This window comes from Cydia strobilella, chromosome 8 (genome assembly GCF_947568885.1).
Source record: "Cydia strobilella chromosome 8, ilCydStro3.1, whole genome shotgun sequence".
Taxonomy (NCBI): Eukaryota; Metazoa; Arthropoda; class Insecta; order Lepidoptera; family Tortricidae; genus Cydia; species Cydia strobilella.
This window is the reverse complement of record NC_086048.1, coordinates 11,171,192-11,190,327: the sequence shown is the minus strand read 5'-3', so window position 1 is coordinate 11,190,327 and position 19,136 is coordinate 11,171,192. Positions and strand designations below refer to the sequence as shown.

Here is a 19,136-nt window from a genome sequence, read left to right as displayed (position 1 = left end):
CGTTGCCAGGGAGGTTTTGGGATTATACTGAGCATCTTTTACTATGGGACCAACCCCGAAATCGCGAAAAAAATTTGACTGTTCCATACATTTTGGCTGGTCCATTTTTTATGGGAGGTATATATAATTTATAATATTATAATTTATAATATAATAATTTATCATATTTATATTTGATATGTTGCATCTTGAATAAATATCTGGGCATGCCATTTTCATATTTATATATGCCATACGGGGACCAACATATTTTGAGCTTTCTGTTCCAACAGTTGGTATACTAGTCTAGGGCTCAAAAATATTATGGTTCTCGCATAGACTGTTCAAACAAAGGGCTGTTTGTTCTTTGAACGAACCTAATATTCATATATGTATCAATATTCAACACTGGCTTACTATAATCTAATACTTAGTATAAGCCCATTGTTGTAGACTCTCAAAACGCAAAGGCAGTTGCTTGAGGACTTTGAGAGAGACAGGCAAGGCAGTGAGATGCTGTAAAGAGTAGGTAAATGTAACATTAGTAAATTAGGATAGTGACTTTCTAGTTTCAAAATGGTGATATTTATGGACGTAGAACGTGTTTTAGATAGGTATGATTATATTTTTATGTTAGATATTGGACTTATTTGGCCGTGGGACCTTACACATTTTGTTTTGAGGCGAGAGTGTTATTGTGGATTAGAAATCGAGCGACAAGGACAATTGGATCATTTTATTGTTGACATTAGTTTTGGAGTTAATGTTTTAATTTTAGTTGACCAACCGTACTTTTGGTGTAGTGTGTGTCGAAGGTGCATATACGACCACCAATTACCGGAGGAGTGCGAAGTGTGTGAAGAAAAAAGTAAGGGCTAAACTGCGTTTACCGGGTGCGTATATATATATTTAAATGTATGTATTTATTTATTGGACCAATAAACTATCCTACCTATTTCCTAATAAATAAAATCTTGCGTGTTCAGATCACGTCGGGGTCACCAATGTGGCAGTCGGGGTTTGGTAATGTGTTGGGATTGTTAGAAATAAAAGTCCATACGCGGTAACAATAATTAATCTATATTAAAAACTAAAAACTAAACTTACACAAATAACACAAACAAATTACACTTACACAAGTCGCATTTAACACTTATATCTAAAACCATAAGCCATTATAACAGATTGCCTACTGAACTAAAAATCATTACGGATCACTCGGTGTTTCATAGGGAATTGAAAATATTTTTATTGAGAGGTTGCTTTTACAAAGTGGATGAAATTTTTGATAATATTTAAGATTTAGGCTTATTATATTATGATTACACTAAGTTTTTAATAATTATAATTTTTTGAATAAATGTATGACTATAAGGTTATACTCATACATTTATTAAAAAAATATAATAATAAGTAGGCTTATTTACTAATTTAATACGTGATGGCCGCGGCTTCACGGCGGCGGCTGTCTGCAATAACAAAATATATAGGTTAACATTGATGCTATAGTAGTATTCGCTCATTTTGTAGTTTTAGCGAAGGAAGTGGTTATTTACGTTGCCAAATTTAAAGCATAGACCTTCACTCACTTTCGTTCGCTTCGGTCCAATTTTTTTGTCGAGATAGTTTTAGGAAATTATTTAAAATGGCGGAGTTGACACAAATGACGTAGGTGCCATTGGCATCTATTCTAAGACGCATAGAACCATTGCGGCTCGTTACAAAAACGATCGTGAATATCAACATACCCTAGTAGGGTTTCCTGCAAAGCATGCACCCTGGCGCCGCGCAGGGTAATGCTGCGGTCGGCGGCCGGGTGCGTCGGTCTTGACGCCCCGGAATAGCAACCGGCCGCGACCTGGTCCGCCCCGAGCCCGGCCTTGAGGGTCGAATACGGCGCGCAACCCCAACCGGGGTCGGTGGCGGGGTCGGCGGTATTGAAGCCGCCGAGGGTTCCATCTGAGGCCCTCTAACAAAAAGCGAAACAAAATGAAAATTTCAACGATAATGTCACGCAAGGGGAAACTAAGACTTAGTACTGAACGTTCTTACCTAAGGCAAAGGCGCAGGGGCATGCCGCACCCCCAGCATGTTTCAGCTGCCGGCGACGACGCCGGCTGCTCTGCTGCTTGTGCCTCTGCGCCCTCCGCCTCGTCCTCCGCACCCTCTCGCTGTCTTCGTGTCCTGAAGCTTCAAGCAAACATATCCCATTATGAATTTGTAAATTTACATAACTCGAATATGTATTATATAGTTACAGAACTTACCTAAGGCATTGAAAAATGTCTCTCAAAAAATCCATTATTTTATTTAGTTATATATGTTCGGTTCGGGCCTCGTCACTGAACTGAACAAGAGCATCGTAGAGATCGAGCTTACAGTTTACCAATTATCATTTTGTTTATTATATCATATTTCTCAAAGAGTTGTTTTGGGAACTCTCAACACCGCCGAATAACGAAATAGGAAACCCTTTAAGGTCCGCCACACCGCCATCTTAATACTTACAACAACATAAGGGTCAGCATAAATTATAATCAAACTAGCAGTTTCCCGCGACTCGTCTGCGTGGAATAACCCTTTAAAAGCTTCCAACTTTTCTGGGATAAAAACTATGCTATGTCCATTCCCGGGACTCCAACTATATACGAAATTTCAACTTAATCGGTTTAGCTAGCGCTAACGAGTGCGGCCGAGTCAAACAGACATTCAGTAAACAGAGTTATTACGTAACTTACTAATAAAACTTAAGCCTAAATAATGGGTTAAAGGCGCGGGCGCTGTATCCTAGAACTCATTATGGCTTGTTTAAAAAAAGCTTCCAAGTATGGTCGAACAATTATTTAACGGCCACCAGATGTGTATCTTTCTATCATAGAATGACTTTTACCTGACCCATAATTATTATTTGCAAACAGTTATTTTAGTCATGGTTATTTTTTTAACCAAGACACAAACAGATATGCTCTTCTTAATTATGCTATATTTTAAAGAAATAGTTATAATTATACGATTATTATATTTACCCATGATTATTTTAGTACAAAGTTCATTTTTTATTTTATTTTAAATGTTTATCAAGTCTGTTCTTAAAACTGTTCACAGAGGGAGCACTTATAACTGTCTTTATTACCTTAAACGTTAAACTTATTTATTACCGATCCTCAATACCGTGTAGCATTCATATACACTTTTTTTTAACATCATTTTCACAAGTAATTTTCCACCCATTGGAACCATATTAGCGGATTATCACAAACAAGAAGCATTTACTATTACAGTAATAATAAAATAACTAGGCAACATTAGAAAACAAATTGACTTAACTACAATAGGTAAGTAACTAATTATTTAAAACAAACCTCGTGTGCTCTTCCGATGCGTTATCTCCTTCCTGCTAGAGTCCTTCAGTCCACTTTCGCAAACAAAAAAAGGTCCTCGCGCCGTGATCATAATATTTTTTATAGCCATTGCTTCGTGTTTCAGAGTCATCTACAATAAATAAGTGATAAATATTAAGTAGTCTTTATAGTTAACATTATCGACTACCATCAGCATCACGTGTCGAATAATTTACTTACCATGAAATATCACAAATTCACAAGACAGCGGAGTATTAGTAATAGGGTCCCGTTTTTACCCTTTGGGTACGGAACCCTAAAAACGTGATTTTTTTGCGTAATGTTATGGAACCCATCGTCGGTTTTTATTGTAGTTTCGATGTTATTACTCACATATAAATGTAAAAGAAAATTGACATCTTTTACACGACTGCCCGAAAAAGGAGAAAATTGTAATCATGGCATGTCATACTAACATATAACATAAGTCAGTCCCTAGACTACAAGAAAAAATAGCTATTACAGAAAAGCGCGTTATTGTTATGCAAAAGAGAATTGTGGTAAACATTTCACTTATGTTGCAGAGGGAATTGATTTGTTAGCTGTTATCGACTGAACTTGAGAGTGCCAGAACTAAAGTGGCTAAAACTTAAATTTATTAACACTTCGAACAATCCAAAATATTTTAACATCGTCTCGACGTCATTTGGTCTTGTGAGATCTTACGTGAAACAGGAGACTTGTGTTTGTGTTCTAAAATGGAAAGAAAGTAAGTACTCATGGAATAATATTGTATTTAAAAATAAAGTTAAATCACCAATTTTGGATATTGATACCCTAGTGCCCATATGACTGTGCGGAAGTTCCGAAAAAAGTTAAGATTTCAGTGAAATGGTGATTACACTATAGTATGCTCACTGGTGCAAAGATATTTATTTTTCTACAAAATAAGTCACAATTGACCACTAGGGTATCGATATACGTAGTATTAATACCTTATCATTTGCACATATTAGGATTTAGACATAGTGATTTAGTTCTAATTAATGACGTGATATTGGAAGATCAAAATTAAGATAACAACTAACTGCCACTGTCAAATCTGTTCTAATTTTATTCTAGATCGGTTATATTTTTGGTCTCTATTTCTGAGCGCTCCCCAGCGCTTACACATTTCTGTTTGGCGTAATGGTTGACTGGGAGAGAATACGTTAAGGCATGCCTTTTGAACTCTTTTTGTGTGCATTGTGCAATAAAGTTTAAAATAAGTAATAAACTGTTTATTCTGTTTGCAGCGGAATTAATACGCCACCACCGTCATCGCCGGACGGTGTAACACCACCGCCGACACCGGAGGCGTCGACTTCGTCGGCGAGCGAACTGGACTCGCCGCCGAGGTCACCTACACTGCCGCCAACACCACCACCTGACCTTGTGGCGGCTGTTATATGGTGGCCACCGGCTCCTCTGCAGGAGCGGAGGCACAGCGCTCCTTTTTAATTTACTATGGGACCACAATTAAATAATAAAACAGTTCTATAGTAGTATTATTTCTAATTCTTTGTTGAACTTGTTCCTCCATTGTTGTTGCTCCATTATTATTTTTTTTGAAATTTTCAACCTAACCAGTCAGTAAGATAAAAAGGTGGCTCGACAAAAGGCAAATTCACACCAGAGTTCTTTAGATTTAAATTTACAACGTTTGTTGTATGGGAGCCCCACTTAAATATTTATTTTATTCTGTTTTTAGGATTTGTTGTTATAGCGGCAACAGAAATACATCATCTGTGAAAATTACAACTGTCTAGCTATCACGGTTCATGAGATACAGCCTGGTGATAGACGGACAGACAGACGGACGGACAGCGGAGTCTTAGTAATAGGATCCCGTTTTTTATTACTGTTTGGGTAAGGAACCCTAACAATTGAATTTTTAATGAAATGTTTTATTTCATGTTTTATAGATGTTTGTAAAATTTGGTAAGTAATTACCTACAATTATCATGAGTGCTATAGAGAACTTGAAACGTCGAAATTGAATATTCCAATAATATTCAAATATGTAATACGGATAGTAATCCGTGACACAATCTATTTATTTATTAAATTTTATATTGAGGTATGGTGGCATATTAAAATGATGTAACAATCCTTTCCAGGGCCACCGTAAGATATCATGATATAAAGAAAAATAAAACCCATCGCGGCTCAAAGGATCGAAAGCCAGATGGGTAAAGCCGTCGAGATTGTTAATTTTTGTCTGAACCAAATCTTCCAGTTCGTTTTCATCGAATATGTAAGCACTACTGGCGTTGTTGTTAGTTGATTCTATAAAGCAATGCTTGTTTCCCCATTTCGCAAACTTAATAAAAGTTGGTGTTTCTATAACATTTTTGCATTTTCATCAAACCCTCCTAATTTTGGTTAAAAATGCCGTGGCCGTATTCTCCGAGTGCTTTTAAACTATCAATTATTTTCATATTTAAACATTTACAAAAAAACGTTTAAAACGTTTGAAAGATTAGACACACTATCATTTTATTCAATTTGTAATACGCATTTGTAATACGTATTAATATATTTATAACATTTTGCTGTTATTCTTATTGGACCACTGTTTACATTCTGACAGAAAATCACAAAAAACTTCAAAAGAAATTCTAGTGGTCCGCCCCCAAATTTCATTGGTGGACAAAAGCTGACGAGCCTCGGGCAGATGTTCCCGCTTCAAACAAAATGCGCCTTTAAGGTGGTCGACTCTGGCTTTGGCCGATAGTACCTAAATCTAAAACAAGCTCCCACAGTAAGTATGAACAGTCAACTATAACCTATAACATTATCCGTAATATAAACACCTTTTTACAAGCTTTTATTTAACTTGCAATGTACCTATATAAGTATGTATGTAATATGCATGTAGTAAGATGTTTGTAAGGGTCAAATCTTGCAAGTTAAATTTGACCCACTTCCCGCTTTCCGATGAAGCTGAAAATTTGCATACATAGTATGTAAATCGGGTGACAATGCAATATTATGGTACCATCGAGCTGATCTGATGCTGGAGACAGGTGTTGGCCATAGGTACTCTGTGATAAAACAACGTAACCTAATTGTGTTTGGAGTTTTTAGAATTGTCTCGATGAGTATTAGTTGCCTGTGGAAAGAAAAGTACTATCAGCGATAAATGAAATTTTTGCCAAAAATTTATTATTTTTACGTTCTTTTACGTAGCCAAAAAAGGAATAGTGTAGCAAAAAAAGGATAAAATATTAAAATAAATCTATTATTAATAGTAACTTTTTACGGGTCAATTTCGCCCATAGAATTTAAAATTTTAAACTAAACCGGAGGTTATGTATACGTTTTCAGGATATTCAACATACTTAAATTTATAGGATTTCAAGCCACATAATCCGGTGTACCAAGTTAGCATTTCTATAAAAGAAGCTGATATGGTTGCCAACCATAGTCGCTACAGGTAACTGACCATTTCTAACTCTTATTACAACGAGATAAGGTCCACTATCTGTTATTAAAATGAGAAACTTAAACGGAAATACTCAAGCGTTTATTGTTATAATAACAAATTGTTTTCACGGAAGGCGGCTTCAAATTACGTTATATCAACAACTGTGCCTAATATCCTGCCTAGGCGTTTGTTTATGGTGTTCACATATAATTTGTTTGTTGTTCATTGAATGTTTAAAACATCACTTGCAGATGAAACAGCGTTATTAGAGAAATCAAAAACGTTCAAGAGCCCGTAATTGCGAAAAGTTGTAGGTAACTATTATTAGGTATCAAGCAAATGTCTAATTTAAGCATTTTGATTTTTATCACGCCGCATATGTATGCAGTTCAATTAAGGTTTGAGTTTGATTGAACATTTTGAAATTTGTGGTATGTATTAACCATAACTAAATATATTATTGTCAAATAGTCCATAACAAACATCAGTGCAAATACGGCAAATACTTAGTCGACTTTAGAATTCTTTGTCTGCTTAATCGTATTAAATACTTATAACAATTATATTATTACAACTGACAGAAGACAGATTATTGTAATAAGGTATCGAGACGTTTCTATAACTGAACCATATTGTATCAGTTAAACATAATAATCTAAAGTGAATCATTCGACCTTCGGTTCGGATATCACCAAAGTGGTAACAATTATACATGCTTAAAGGTATTTTCGCCACTCGCAGATTATGGATGATTCTGATCAAACGGCCGTATTCGGGCTTACTGTTTAAAGGTAATGTACTCGTAAATAATAAACAGGAGGTTCAATTTTAACCTTTGAAACATTGTATTAGAACATAGAAGTGAATTTTGAAATGAGTTTCCTTTTAAAAACGAACTAAACAAGACAGAAAGCAACTTTATTCCGTTTAACAATTTACTCAATTTCATTAGAGGGCATTTGTTCCAGTATTAGGACCGTGGGATGCTAGAGGCAGCAAAACCCGCCCCAACGACCTAGCCCTATGCGAAAATAGTTTGCAGAGTTGAAATAAAGTGGTAAATGACGCATACGAGGTAGATATATAAAAAAGGGCAGATACAAACAATTAAATACTTCCTTTACTAAACTATAAAAAAAACTCCAACCTGTACAACCGTAAGTTCGCTTAAGGGCAACTAGCACCATTTACTAAACCGGGGTTACCCGGTTAAACCTGGAGTTACCATGGTTACCAGTACAATTATACACTGGGTTAACGGTTTAACCGTTTAACCCCGGGTTAGTGGGATGATGCAAGTGGCGCTGAGCAATTAAAAGCCTACTTACTTTTTATGAATCCATAGCAACAACACATAACAACAAACATACATAACACATGCACACACTACACATGTACATATATCGAAGTGTAAACAAACATGTAGCCATTTTGTACGTTATGATTATTAACAAAGGGCGGCCGATGGATGCAATATAGCGTATTTAGTGATATTTAACAAAAAATCTTATATTTTCATAAATAAATGATACTGGAAATTTAATAAAAGTCTTATCGATCTTTGCTTTCGTCGCCATATTGCATTCATCGGTGCATAATGCACCTCTTACATCTGTAGATGTAGAGAGAGATTATTTTCCCTATATTCCTTTCATAGTGAACTATAAAAGGAATAGAATAGATTAAAATATCTAATATTGAAAAAAAAAAAAAAAAAATTGTTTACATCAACAATAAAATTATATACCTAACTTTTTTGCAATTATGTTCTCTTCTTTTAAATAAATTGTAGTCATATCCATATTACGTATATCGTTCTACATTATTTTGACGTATTTTGCATCCGTCAGCCGCCCATTAGTTATTAAAAACAAACTGCCGACTGTACTTTTTTCTTAACACTCTTAGCGCCCTGAAGAAACTTCATTTGCTCTAAAAGAAATTTCTCTTGTTGAAGGCCATGTGAGTTGCCGAACGCCCTCGAAAAACTCGAGCCCAGCAGGCTGCTATGGATATTTATTTAGTAACTAACTAACCGCTGGCAGCCACAGATAGATTCAAATGTAGCAGGCTAGTTAGTTTTTTAGGGTTCCGTACTATTACTAAGACTGCGCTGTCTGTCTGTCTGTCACCAGGCTGTATCTCATGAACCGTGATAGCTAGACAGTTGAAATTTTCACAGATGATGTATTTCTGTTGCCGCTATAAATACTAAATACAAATACTAAAAACAGAATAATAAAAATATTTAAATAGGGCTCCCATACAACAAACGTGATTTTTTTGCTGTTTTTTTCCGTAATGGTATGGAACCCTTCGTGCGCGAGTCCGACTCGCACTTGGCCGGTTTTTTTTATAACTTTACCAGCAAGCCAAAATCAAACGCGAATAACCGTCATTCTCGTAAAAGAGAGTGTTTGACTTGGATTTATATTGTACGTAATTGATTATTGTCTTCTTCGCCTTACCTAGGTGCCACACAGCAAACCAGTGTCTATCGGCTGCGACTACAAGAAAAATAATAAAAATAAAAACTAAGGGAACGGATTGAAAGGTATTTTCTATTCCCGAAATATTATTATCATCTTAACTAGAACGCTCAGGTCCGGCATTTTGTATGCAGTTTTAACTAACTCAGCCCCCGCAGCCTACATGGCCTGCCGGGAAAGGCAGTTCAATCAAGCCTGCGGCACTGGAACTTTAGTAGACCGCTGGCAGCTTATGTGGCGTGAGCGTAGTCTTTAAAAATATTGTAGCCTGCTGTAGGTTATTTTTTTCTATATGGCGCTGAGAGTGTTAATAAACTCTCACCTAGTCATTAACTATTCATACATTACACTGAGAAGATTTTAATAATTCTAATGACCCTAAGCTCAGTGGGGTTGCTGTTGCTTTGTTGTTTTACAGACTTCCTACGACCACCTTCCATCTTTGTTATAATTATAAGATCGGCTCGATTTTTCAAGTCATTGTACTAGCTAGGTACATACATGCGAACACTGCAGGTTAAATAAAACCCTGTGAAAATCATTTTCTTATGTGGAATCAAAACATTGTCGATTAGAAGAAACAAATTAATATTACATAAATATTAGTCCGAATAATTTATATGTACCTACGTGCTCAGCTTAAAATTTTATTCTTAATAAAAAAAAAAACAAATCAGATCTTAGCATAAAGAATAAAAACTCACTCATGTTATGTATAGGCTCGGAGAATACCGGAGCGCAGATCTCCCGGTCGGTGTCGATATCGTGCGCGCTAAACCTCAGCCTCACGATGTTTAGGTTGATACCTCGAGCCTCCGTCTCGCAGAAGCTCATGAGCTAGAAAAAAAACTTACTTTTGACGCGGTTGTGAAGTGCCGTAAAATAGAACACCCCATCAGCTCCCTGCATAACTTTTTACTTTCACTTTTTAATTTTGGGATTATATGGCCAGTGCGCACGCGTCACTCAAATTTTGTAACTTTTTAAATTTAGGGACTTATTCGGCCCGTCCAACCGCCGCGCGTCAATGTTTATAACTAACTGAGGGAAGCAAGGTTGTGGTCATGGTTCCCAATGGCTCTAAATTGTGATAAATTCGTAGGTATCAAGGCACAGGAAGTTAAGATTCCTAAAGTATAAATAATAGGTAAAGAGATATATTTATCAATAACATAATATTAAGTTTATGTCTGTTTCATGAAAATCTTCTCTCATTCATTCCAAAATTAGGGTATTTGACTGTATTTAAAATAAATTATTTCACACCATGCTTGAAATAAAGCACCAAATAATTATTAGAAAAACATAGATAGCAGTTATTCTTGAACACAAGTTCTATTTAATAAATCGGATAGAAAATATAGAAATATAAAAACCGGGCAAGTGCGAGTCGGACTCGCGCACGAAGGGTTCCGTACCATTACGCAAAAAACGGCAAACAAATCACGTTTGTTGTATGGGAGCCCCACTTAAATATTTATTTTATTCTGTTTATAGTATTCTTTGTTATAGCGGCAACAGCAATACATCATCTGTGAAAATTTCAACTGTCTAGCTATCACGGTTCATGAGATACAGCCTGGTGACAGTCAAACAGATGGTTAAGAAATGAATTTGCCTGCAACATTAATATTATCGTACTAAACGCTCAGCTTTGTAATTTTTGTAAGTTACATTTATGTAAGTAAATGAAAGCATATTTTACCATACCTAAAATCGTAGGTATTAGTCATAAATTCATAATATACGTTTTGGACTGAGCTAACCTTTTTATGAAATATATAATTAATTATACAAAAGAATATAAATAACGTAAACATAACCGGTACAGAAACAAAAAACTTATCAAAACCACTTCAGTGAACTGAATAAACTAAACCTGAACTGAAGTGGGTGAGCAATAAATATAACACTTGGCGACAAATTGTTATTTGAAGGCAGAACAAACGAGCATTTGTGTATGTTGAAATAAAGAATTTACTATTCAAGTGGTAACAACAAGTTTAATCAGCCAAAAAGTGAAGCTATTAAATAGAACATAAAATGTAATAGCTTAGTAGTATAGTTACCTTTATTCTGGGGTTTAACTGTTTGACATTAAATTGTGTTCATTTTGTTCGGTTTTTATTCTATGTCTAGAACTTTCATCTATCATCCGATTTCGAAAAACAAAACAGTAGGTATAGAGAAAGTACACTGTTCAATACGATGCCGGGCATTTAAGTAACAAAAAAATACTAAAACCATACCTTGACTGTTCCAAAAGTGCACTTTTAGACTCGTTCAAATTGTGAAACTTGCACTTTATCCGCATAATGTTTTCAAAAGTAGAGTACGTAAGAATAAGTCAATGCATCAACGTCGTCACTCGCGTTCAAGTAACACACTCGCCGAGTTACTAGTAACAATTTTACTTGGTAACTCAGTGGGCTTAGTTAGTTAATTATATTAGCTGCTCGAATTACTTCAAGAACTAAATATGTACCTATGTAAACCAAACAATAGGAGTAAGTAACGTTAACCCGACGTAGGCTTCAAGGCTTCAACATTAAATAAGTTCTGTGAAGTTCGAACTGTGGTCACGTATGAGTACCTAAATGGCAGATAAAGCACGCCCACTCTTATGGTAGCCACACACGTAACAATATACATGCGCAAGTTTGGACTTGCACAAGTATACTGTTACGTGTGTTGGAAGATACTTGCGCAAATTCTGGACTTGTACAAGTTTTGGAGACTAGTGTGATTTTTGATTCCGAACTTGTGCAAGTTTTCGTTTGCACAAGTTTACCGAAACGTGTGTGGCCGCGTTCGTACAAGTTTTAGCCGACGTGTCCGTCCACTACAATATAGCATGTAGATGTAGAATAATTTATTAATAATTAAAAATAAAATGTTAGATTATTTTTTTATTAAAGCAAAAATATATCTTTGAAAGAGCAATTCTTCTTCAAAACTACATAGTATAAAACAAAGTCACTTTCCGCTGTCTGTATGTCTGTCCCTATGTGTGCTTAGATCTTTAAAACTACACAACGGATTTTGATGCGTTTTTTTAAATAGATAGAGTGATTCAAGAAGAGGAAGGTATATATGTATAATCTGTAAAGGTTTTGTGTAAATTAGTTGAACTACCCATGCGAAGCCGGGGCGGGTCGCTAGTATATATATATATATATATATATATATATATATATATATGTATGTATGTATATTTCGGGTATCTCGGAAACGGCTCTAACGTTTTCAATGAAATTTGCTATATATGGGGGTTTTCAGGACGAAAAATCGATCTAGTTAGGTCTTATCTCTGGGAAAACGCCCATTTTTCAGTTTGTATATGTTTTCCGAGCAAAACTGGTCTGCCAGATATTAACAGGTATATACCGACAGCTATAAGCGTACTAGCCAAGTACACGTACGCACGTTCCGCTATCGTTTTTCCCGCCAAAATGAGTGAGACAATTGAGAAGCATGGAACTCGAGAGATTTTGGAAGAATTTATAAATATTTATAGAAATGAGCCATGTCTTTGGCTAATAACAAGTAAAAATATCACAATAGGGATAAGAAAACTGTTGCCTATAATATATTAGTTCAACTTTACCAACAATTAGAACCACACGCAAACCGTGATGTGATTGTAAAAAAGTTGAATGGCTTCCGTACGAATTACCGCAACGAAAAGAAAAAGGTAGAAGAATCTACACGCTCTGGAGCAGGTACCAATGATGTATATGTACCCAAATTATGGTACTACAACTTGTTAACGTCATCCATCGCACAAAACAACACACGCTCACTTCGACAGAAATGATGTTTGCACAAGTATACTGGAGCCGTCTGTAGTCACTTCGAAATAACCCGTGTTTGCGCAAGTCTAAACTTGCGCAAGTATATTGTTACGTGTGTGGCTAACATTAGCTATACAGTTCTTTAACAAAATATGTATACCTTTTAGGTCTTATATGTACAATAAGTCGTTCAGTTACAGCGTACCTTTGTGCCGTGTTCTAACCTACAATGGCTACAATAAACTTAAAACACGAACGCCTTATAACATTTAGTGTATAAATAATATCAACTTCAACTTATGCATTCAAAAGAGCAACATTTCAGAGTACACCAATAATATCGCCACTTCTTTACAAAATTGGCGATACGGTCGCTACGAGTAAGTAAGTCACGAAAACAATTAGAATTTGTTTGATCCTGTAGAAAGTACCTACGTCTCGATAGTGTCGCGGGTAAGACAACTTGGGCTTGCGCGGGTAAGGACTTTGTGTACTCATGGAATAAAGGCGAATTCGAATATTCATAACTCATTCCTTGCAGATTTCGAACATCCTAGTGCAACACACATCAGAGTAGTACGAGTACCTAGCATTTGTTACATAAGTAAATAAAAAATACCAATTTACTATACAACTAATTTTGAAATTCCCGTATCAAAAATGTTGTTTGGTTAGTCTTACGAGAATTAATAAATAAATAAAAGTCTTACAAAAATAAGACAGTTACTACAATAAGCATCGTTTGCGATACCTATTCTAGGACAACAGATATTTTTGGCAGCAATACGTATGCAATGTACACCTAATGTCGATATCTAACTACCGCGACGCTATTATGATAATGTTACGAGTTTGTTCTCGGTATTGCTAGGAGAGGCGTAAAATGTTTATTGATCCAAGTATAAACAGTAAAGTAATAGTTTAATTAGTAGAAGTGACCTTTGCAAAAGAAGAGAGTTTTCATTAAGAATACATTACTGAATAGCCATACATTAAGCCATGTATTCATCCAGATTCCAGCCGGGCTAGCACATGATTGGCGCGAGAGTATCTCGCCGCGACATAGACTACCCGCCCCTGTTTAATTCATACAGTTAGTAAAAGACGGGTAGTCTATCTCGCGGCGAGATACTGTCGCGCCAATCATGTGCTCGGCCTACTGATCATATTAAAAAACAACAATTATTAAATCACATTTATAATGGGGTCTATCGCGAATTTATATTGTTACCTTTATTTACCGACGTTTTGACACAGGTTTCACTGGTCGTGATCGCGGCTAACTGACGTCCCAGCAAAATGTCAAAGAGATTTGTGTGACTACCCGACGAAAAGTGTGTGAAAAAGTTTGGGGTAGACAACACATTTTCAAGCCACCTACTACACATAAATGTTAATTATTGTCAATAGTCCGACACGCAACACTCACAACATCCACGCACACATCCGAAGATATATAAGATATATAAGCCAAGGGGCTTTAACTTCTGGATCACTGGTCCCCAAGTTGCCGGTAAGTTAAATCCATCTTCCCTATAATTTTTTTTGGGGTGTTTCTTGATTTCAATCGCCCCTCGCACAACTCGAGGATAATAATGGCGTTCAGTGGAGATAACTTTTGGTTTTTGAAGCTCAATCCAGTGATTTGCGCCTTGCCACAGATGTTCGGCGATCGCGGATTTGTGTACTTGGCGACTTAACTGCCGCTATGTGCTCTATAAATGTGCCGCTATAAATGTGATTTAATATATGATCAAAGCGCGAAGGTTTTAAATGTTATAAAAAAACAACAATGTTTGCGGATTATATTACTTTTTTAAATTGTTCGTATAAAATGTAATTATTATCAGTAATTTTGTTTCATTTGGTTAAAACAGACAATTGCTCACTTCAATGGACTTGAAAGTAAAAACCCTAGCGGGACGTAAGATGAAAGGCATGATACGGGTTATTGTCATTTTCTATGTCGGATAATTAATCTTTAGAAATGAAAAATGTCCTAATATCAGTCATAAAAATATATGAATAATTGGCTACCATAAAAATTATGACAAATACCTATTCAACCTATACTAAGCGTTTAATATAGGCAATTAGGCAGCAGTTATTTATCTACTAACTGTTACAAACAATGGAATGTACATTACATCGTATAAGACTACTCACTTCTCTGTTGTCGATAAGTTTTCCTTGCCTCTCCTTGTATTTCTTGAACAGGAGAGTAGGCACATCTTTCTTAGCCGTGTGTATGATACCCATGCCAGCAAAACTGTCAACAATACGAACAGGAAGGTGACAACTAATTCTAGGGGAAATCATATGCAGTGATTTTGTCAAAAACTCCTAGTGACAAAGTTATAACTAAGTGTAGTCTAAAGTCTACCATTCTAAAATTAAGGGGATTACAACTTTGGATTGAATTTCCTATCACTATAACGTATACCTTCTAGTAATGCCGCTAGTTAAAGTTCCGGCCTAACGACATTACCTAACTGTGTACTACTAAGCCCACAATTCATGTACCTAATGGTATTTTTAACGTACAGCGAGCTCCAAAATTGCATAGACACATTATGTATCATATGTACTCATAAAGTGGCTATGCAAATTCTGCGGCAGGGGTGTACGTACCCGACCCGGTAGCTGCCGCGCTCCTCCGCGCTGACGTCTCTGTCTTCCTGCTTGTCCTCGAGCTGGTGCGGATGGATCGAGCACGACCCTGCAGCGTCCCCATGCTCGCTTGTAGTTCACCAGGAACATGTACGTACCCGACCCGAAAGCTGCCGCGCTCCGGCACCTCCACGCTGACGTCTCTGTCTTCCTGCTCGTCCTCGAGCAGGTGCGGATGGCTCGAGCACGAGCCTGCAGCGTCCCCATGCTCGCTTGTAGTTCACCAGGAACATGTACGTACCCGACCCGATAGCTGCCGCGCTCCGGCACCTCCGCGCTGACGTCTCTGTCGTCCTGCTCGTCCTCGAGCTGGTGCGGATGGCTCGAGCACGAGTCTGCAGCGTCCCCATGTTCGCTTGTAGTTCACCAGGAACATGTACGTACCCGACCCGATAGCTGCCGCGCTCCGGCACCTCCGCGCTGACGTCTTTGTCTTCCTGCTCGTCCTCGAGCAGCTGGTGCGGATGCTCGTCGGGCTTGAGGTGCTGCGCGAGTCTGCAGCGGATCAGTGCTTGTTTGTTCCAATTCACCAACTACAGGATGAAAACATGTAGTTAGGCCTTGTTATTCCTCTACGATAGCTATATGCAAAGGAATAATATCAATTTATGTATGTATATGTTTCACCGTAGCGTCAATAATACTAAGACAATTAGAAAGCCAATTATTAACCATTAAATGCATGATTTTTTCCTTTTGCCTGTAATTAATATGTGTGTCACATAATTGTTTACTGATTCCGGGAAAAATAATAAATAAAATTAAAACATCGATTTTCACTGCTAAATCAGTGTTAGACAATATATAGGGTAAATCATAAATGTAAATATACAATTATTGGTAAAAGATATATGAAAATTTACACTATTTGTGATATACCTATAAAACCAAAAAAAAAAAAATATAAAATAATTGCAAACCCCTGACAGCCCCATGTGCAGAGCGTGCATGATGGAAGAAGAAGAAACAACAAAACATATTCTCCTAGACTGTAAACAGGTAGGTAGAAGTATACAATAGGAGCAAATACCTAGGGAATCCGTGCACACTGAAGGAGGCAGCTAGCAACCTGAAGACCTTGCTAGGTTTCATGGACGAGCTGTGGTGGTTAGAGTATAGGAGTTGGTTGTAGGAGTGGTTAGAGAGGTGGATAAAATAGTAAGCGCGTGTGTAGATATGACTATAAGAAAGCTAATTCATATTTCGCTCACTTGACAAATACTTCCTGAGATATTATTTACGCCCGTCCAATATTAATATGTAGCATCATAATACTCACAAGACAAGGGCCAGGCGCAAAAAAAACTTGAGCAACAAAAGTCGATGTAACAAGGACGCCTTACGTAACCAGTACATATACTTCTCATTTTATTTACAGTAGCGGGGCGTTCAAAACACGGTTTCTGAGAATTTAAGAATAGCTCTGTAGTGTCTTTATGTGATAGCATTCTAAATATAGGTTACTATTTTATATATAATAATGGTTATTTGTAAACACGCTTACCGAAGAGTTGAAAAATAAAATGTGCGTTGTTATTGTCATTGTGCTTTGTACAAAATGGGAACACGTTCTGATAAGCAACATTTACAGTAAAAAATACTATAGTTGGAATTACAGTAAATACAAATAAATACATAATTTAAATTAATTTTTAATAAGCAGAAACGTCTGTGAACGATGCTATTAAGCTTTGAAGCTTAAAAGTGAAAAAATACTCCAGCGCTCTGCCAACTGAGCCACCACGACCTCATCCATAGTCAGCAAATCTTCCCACTCCCACTATATGGGTCTAGGGGACCCTAGCGACATCTACCCTAAGAGCGTTACACTCCTTAAACGGCCACCGAAGTTCCAAGCAGCCAAGGTCACCCAAGGCAGTAATTTTTCCACTTTTAAATTTAAATACATAATTTAATTGTTCATCATCATTATTTCACAAAAGATGATCACTGGTGGGGTGTATTCCCATTTGTCCCCGCCCCACTTGACAACTGAGAATGATTTATATAAAAACACCTATTCCCATCTGTGCCCGGCGGGACAAATGGGAATACACCACTGGTGGACTTATAGCCCCTGAAGAATCTTCACAGCGACCTGTCCAGTGCAGCCCGCGTCCTTCAACCACTGCCGTAAACTTTACTAGCCATAGGCGGTTATCATTATCAGACTGCTCCGCACTTCGGAGCGCCGTCCGGTGCGGACCAGAGCGGTTCTACTGTAGAATCTTGATTTGTATGCAAAAACCGCATGGTATAAGACACTGGCTCCGCCTCTCCGTGCGAAGGTGCAAATCGCACGACGGATCGCGTTTTCGGACGGAGATGCGGTGCGAGCCGCAGGGTTGCCACACCGACCGCATAGGCGCGATTCGTCGCACATCGCAGGCATCGAAACTCCGGACGAAGATACGGAGCAAACCAAACCGCACCGTCGTGCCGTCGTCGCCGCATGCAAATTCGTCGTTCCGGACTTACTGAAATCCGGCGGCACTCGACAGTGTGCTTAGTTAAGCTTACTTACTCACGTTTTTAAGCTTCTCGTCATGGAGTCAAAGTTATCATGATTCTATGCAGACGAAGTCGTGGGCATAAACTATAGTTAACCTATTTCATACCTCGACCATAGGATGCGTCTTGACTTTACTGGTGGTGCTAGTTTTGCCGAGCAGACACCCGTGCGTGCCGACCATCTCACTCCTGTACCGGAACCGGAAGTGGTCCTGCGGCTGCTCCACTATGCGCAGGAACGGCCTGTCTGTAGGTAAATAGATTTTATAAACCTTTACACACGCCATAATAAACCTTATTGAAATGCATGAAGGTTGATTTTGAACTGGTACGTTGTCGGCTGTTGTCAATGGGGTTGGCAACTGTCAAAGGTTTGAAGAGATGGCGCCATCATAGCTTGCCCCGTTTTCTATGTGATTTGGCTTAAAGCGCTGGCATCCAGGGCATTAAAAAAACAAGAATTTGACACAATTCTAGGGATTGACAGGGCAAGCTATGCTGGCGCCATCTGCTAATTATTTCGACCGGACAACCCCATTGTGGCGTCGAAAAAACCTCGCGTGATTTGTGCACAAGCCCTTAGCCTTGAGGCAACGCTTACAGAGGCACATAGATTCAATCAATTAGTTTAAGCCATGGCATATCAAAAAGGACGTATGTGTAACAAACTCTTAAAACTCTATATATTGTGAACCCACTTTCAAAAAGATAGGTTTTTCTTAAATAAAAGGCAACATGTTCAATACTGATAAGTGCCATGGATGGCTGTAACTCTGTACAGCTAGTGATATCCTTTATGTTATGTAGAAGCCATCTTATCAGTTTTATTGCTTTGATTCTCGGAATTGTAGTCTGTAATTCTGCAGGTTATACATAGTTACCA

At 37.5% G+C, this 19,136-nt stretch overlaps 1 protein-coding gene across 3 annotated transcripts in view; it reads right to left on the bottom strand.

The window, feature by feature from the left end:
• LOC134743627 (nuclear factor NF-kappa-B p100 subunit) overlaps positions 1-19,136 on the bottom strand; it is a 53,362-nt gene that overhangs the window by 25,322 nt on the left and 8,904 nt on the right. For all 3 annotated transcript variants that reach the window (XM_063677197.1, XM_063677198.1, XM_063677199.1), the window contains exons 2-5: positions 18,361-18,500; positions 16,127-16,275; positions 15,239-15,341; positions 9,983-10,115 (exon numbers count right to left, since the gene is read on the bottom strand). In XM_063677197.1, the coding sequence (XP_063533267.1) occupies positions 9,983-10,115; positions 15,239-15,341; positions 16,127-16,275; positions 18,361-18,500 (525 nt within the window). The remainder of the gene's footprint in view (positions 1-9,982; positions 10,116-15,238; positions 15,342-16,126; positions 16,276-18,360; positions 18,501-19,136) is intronic.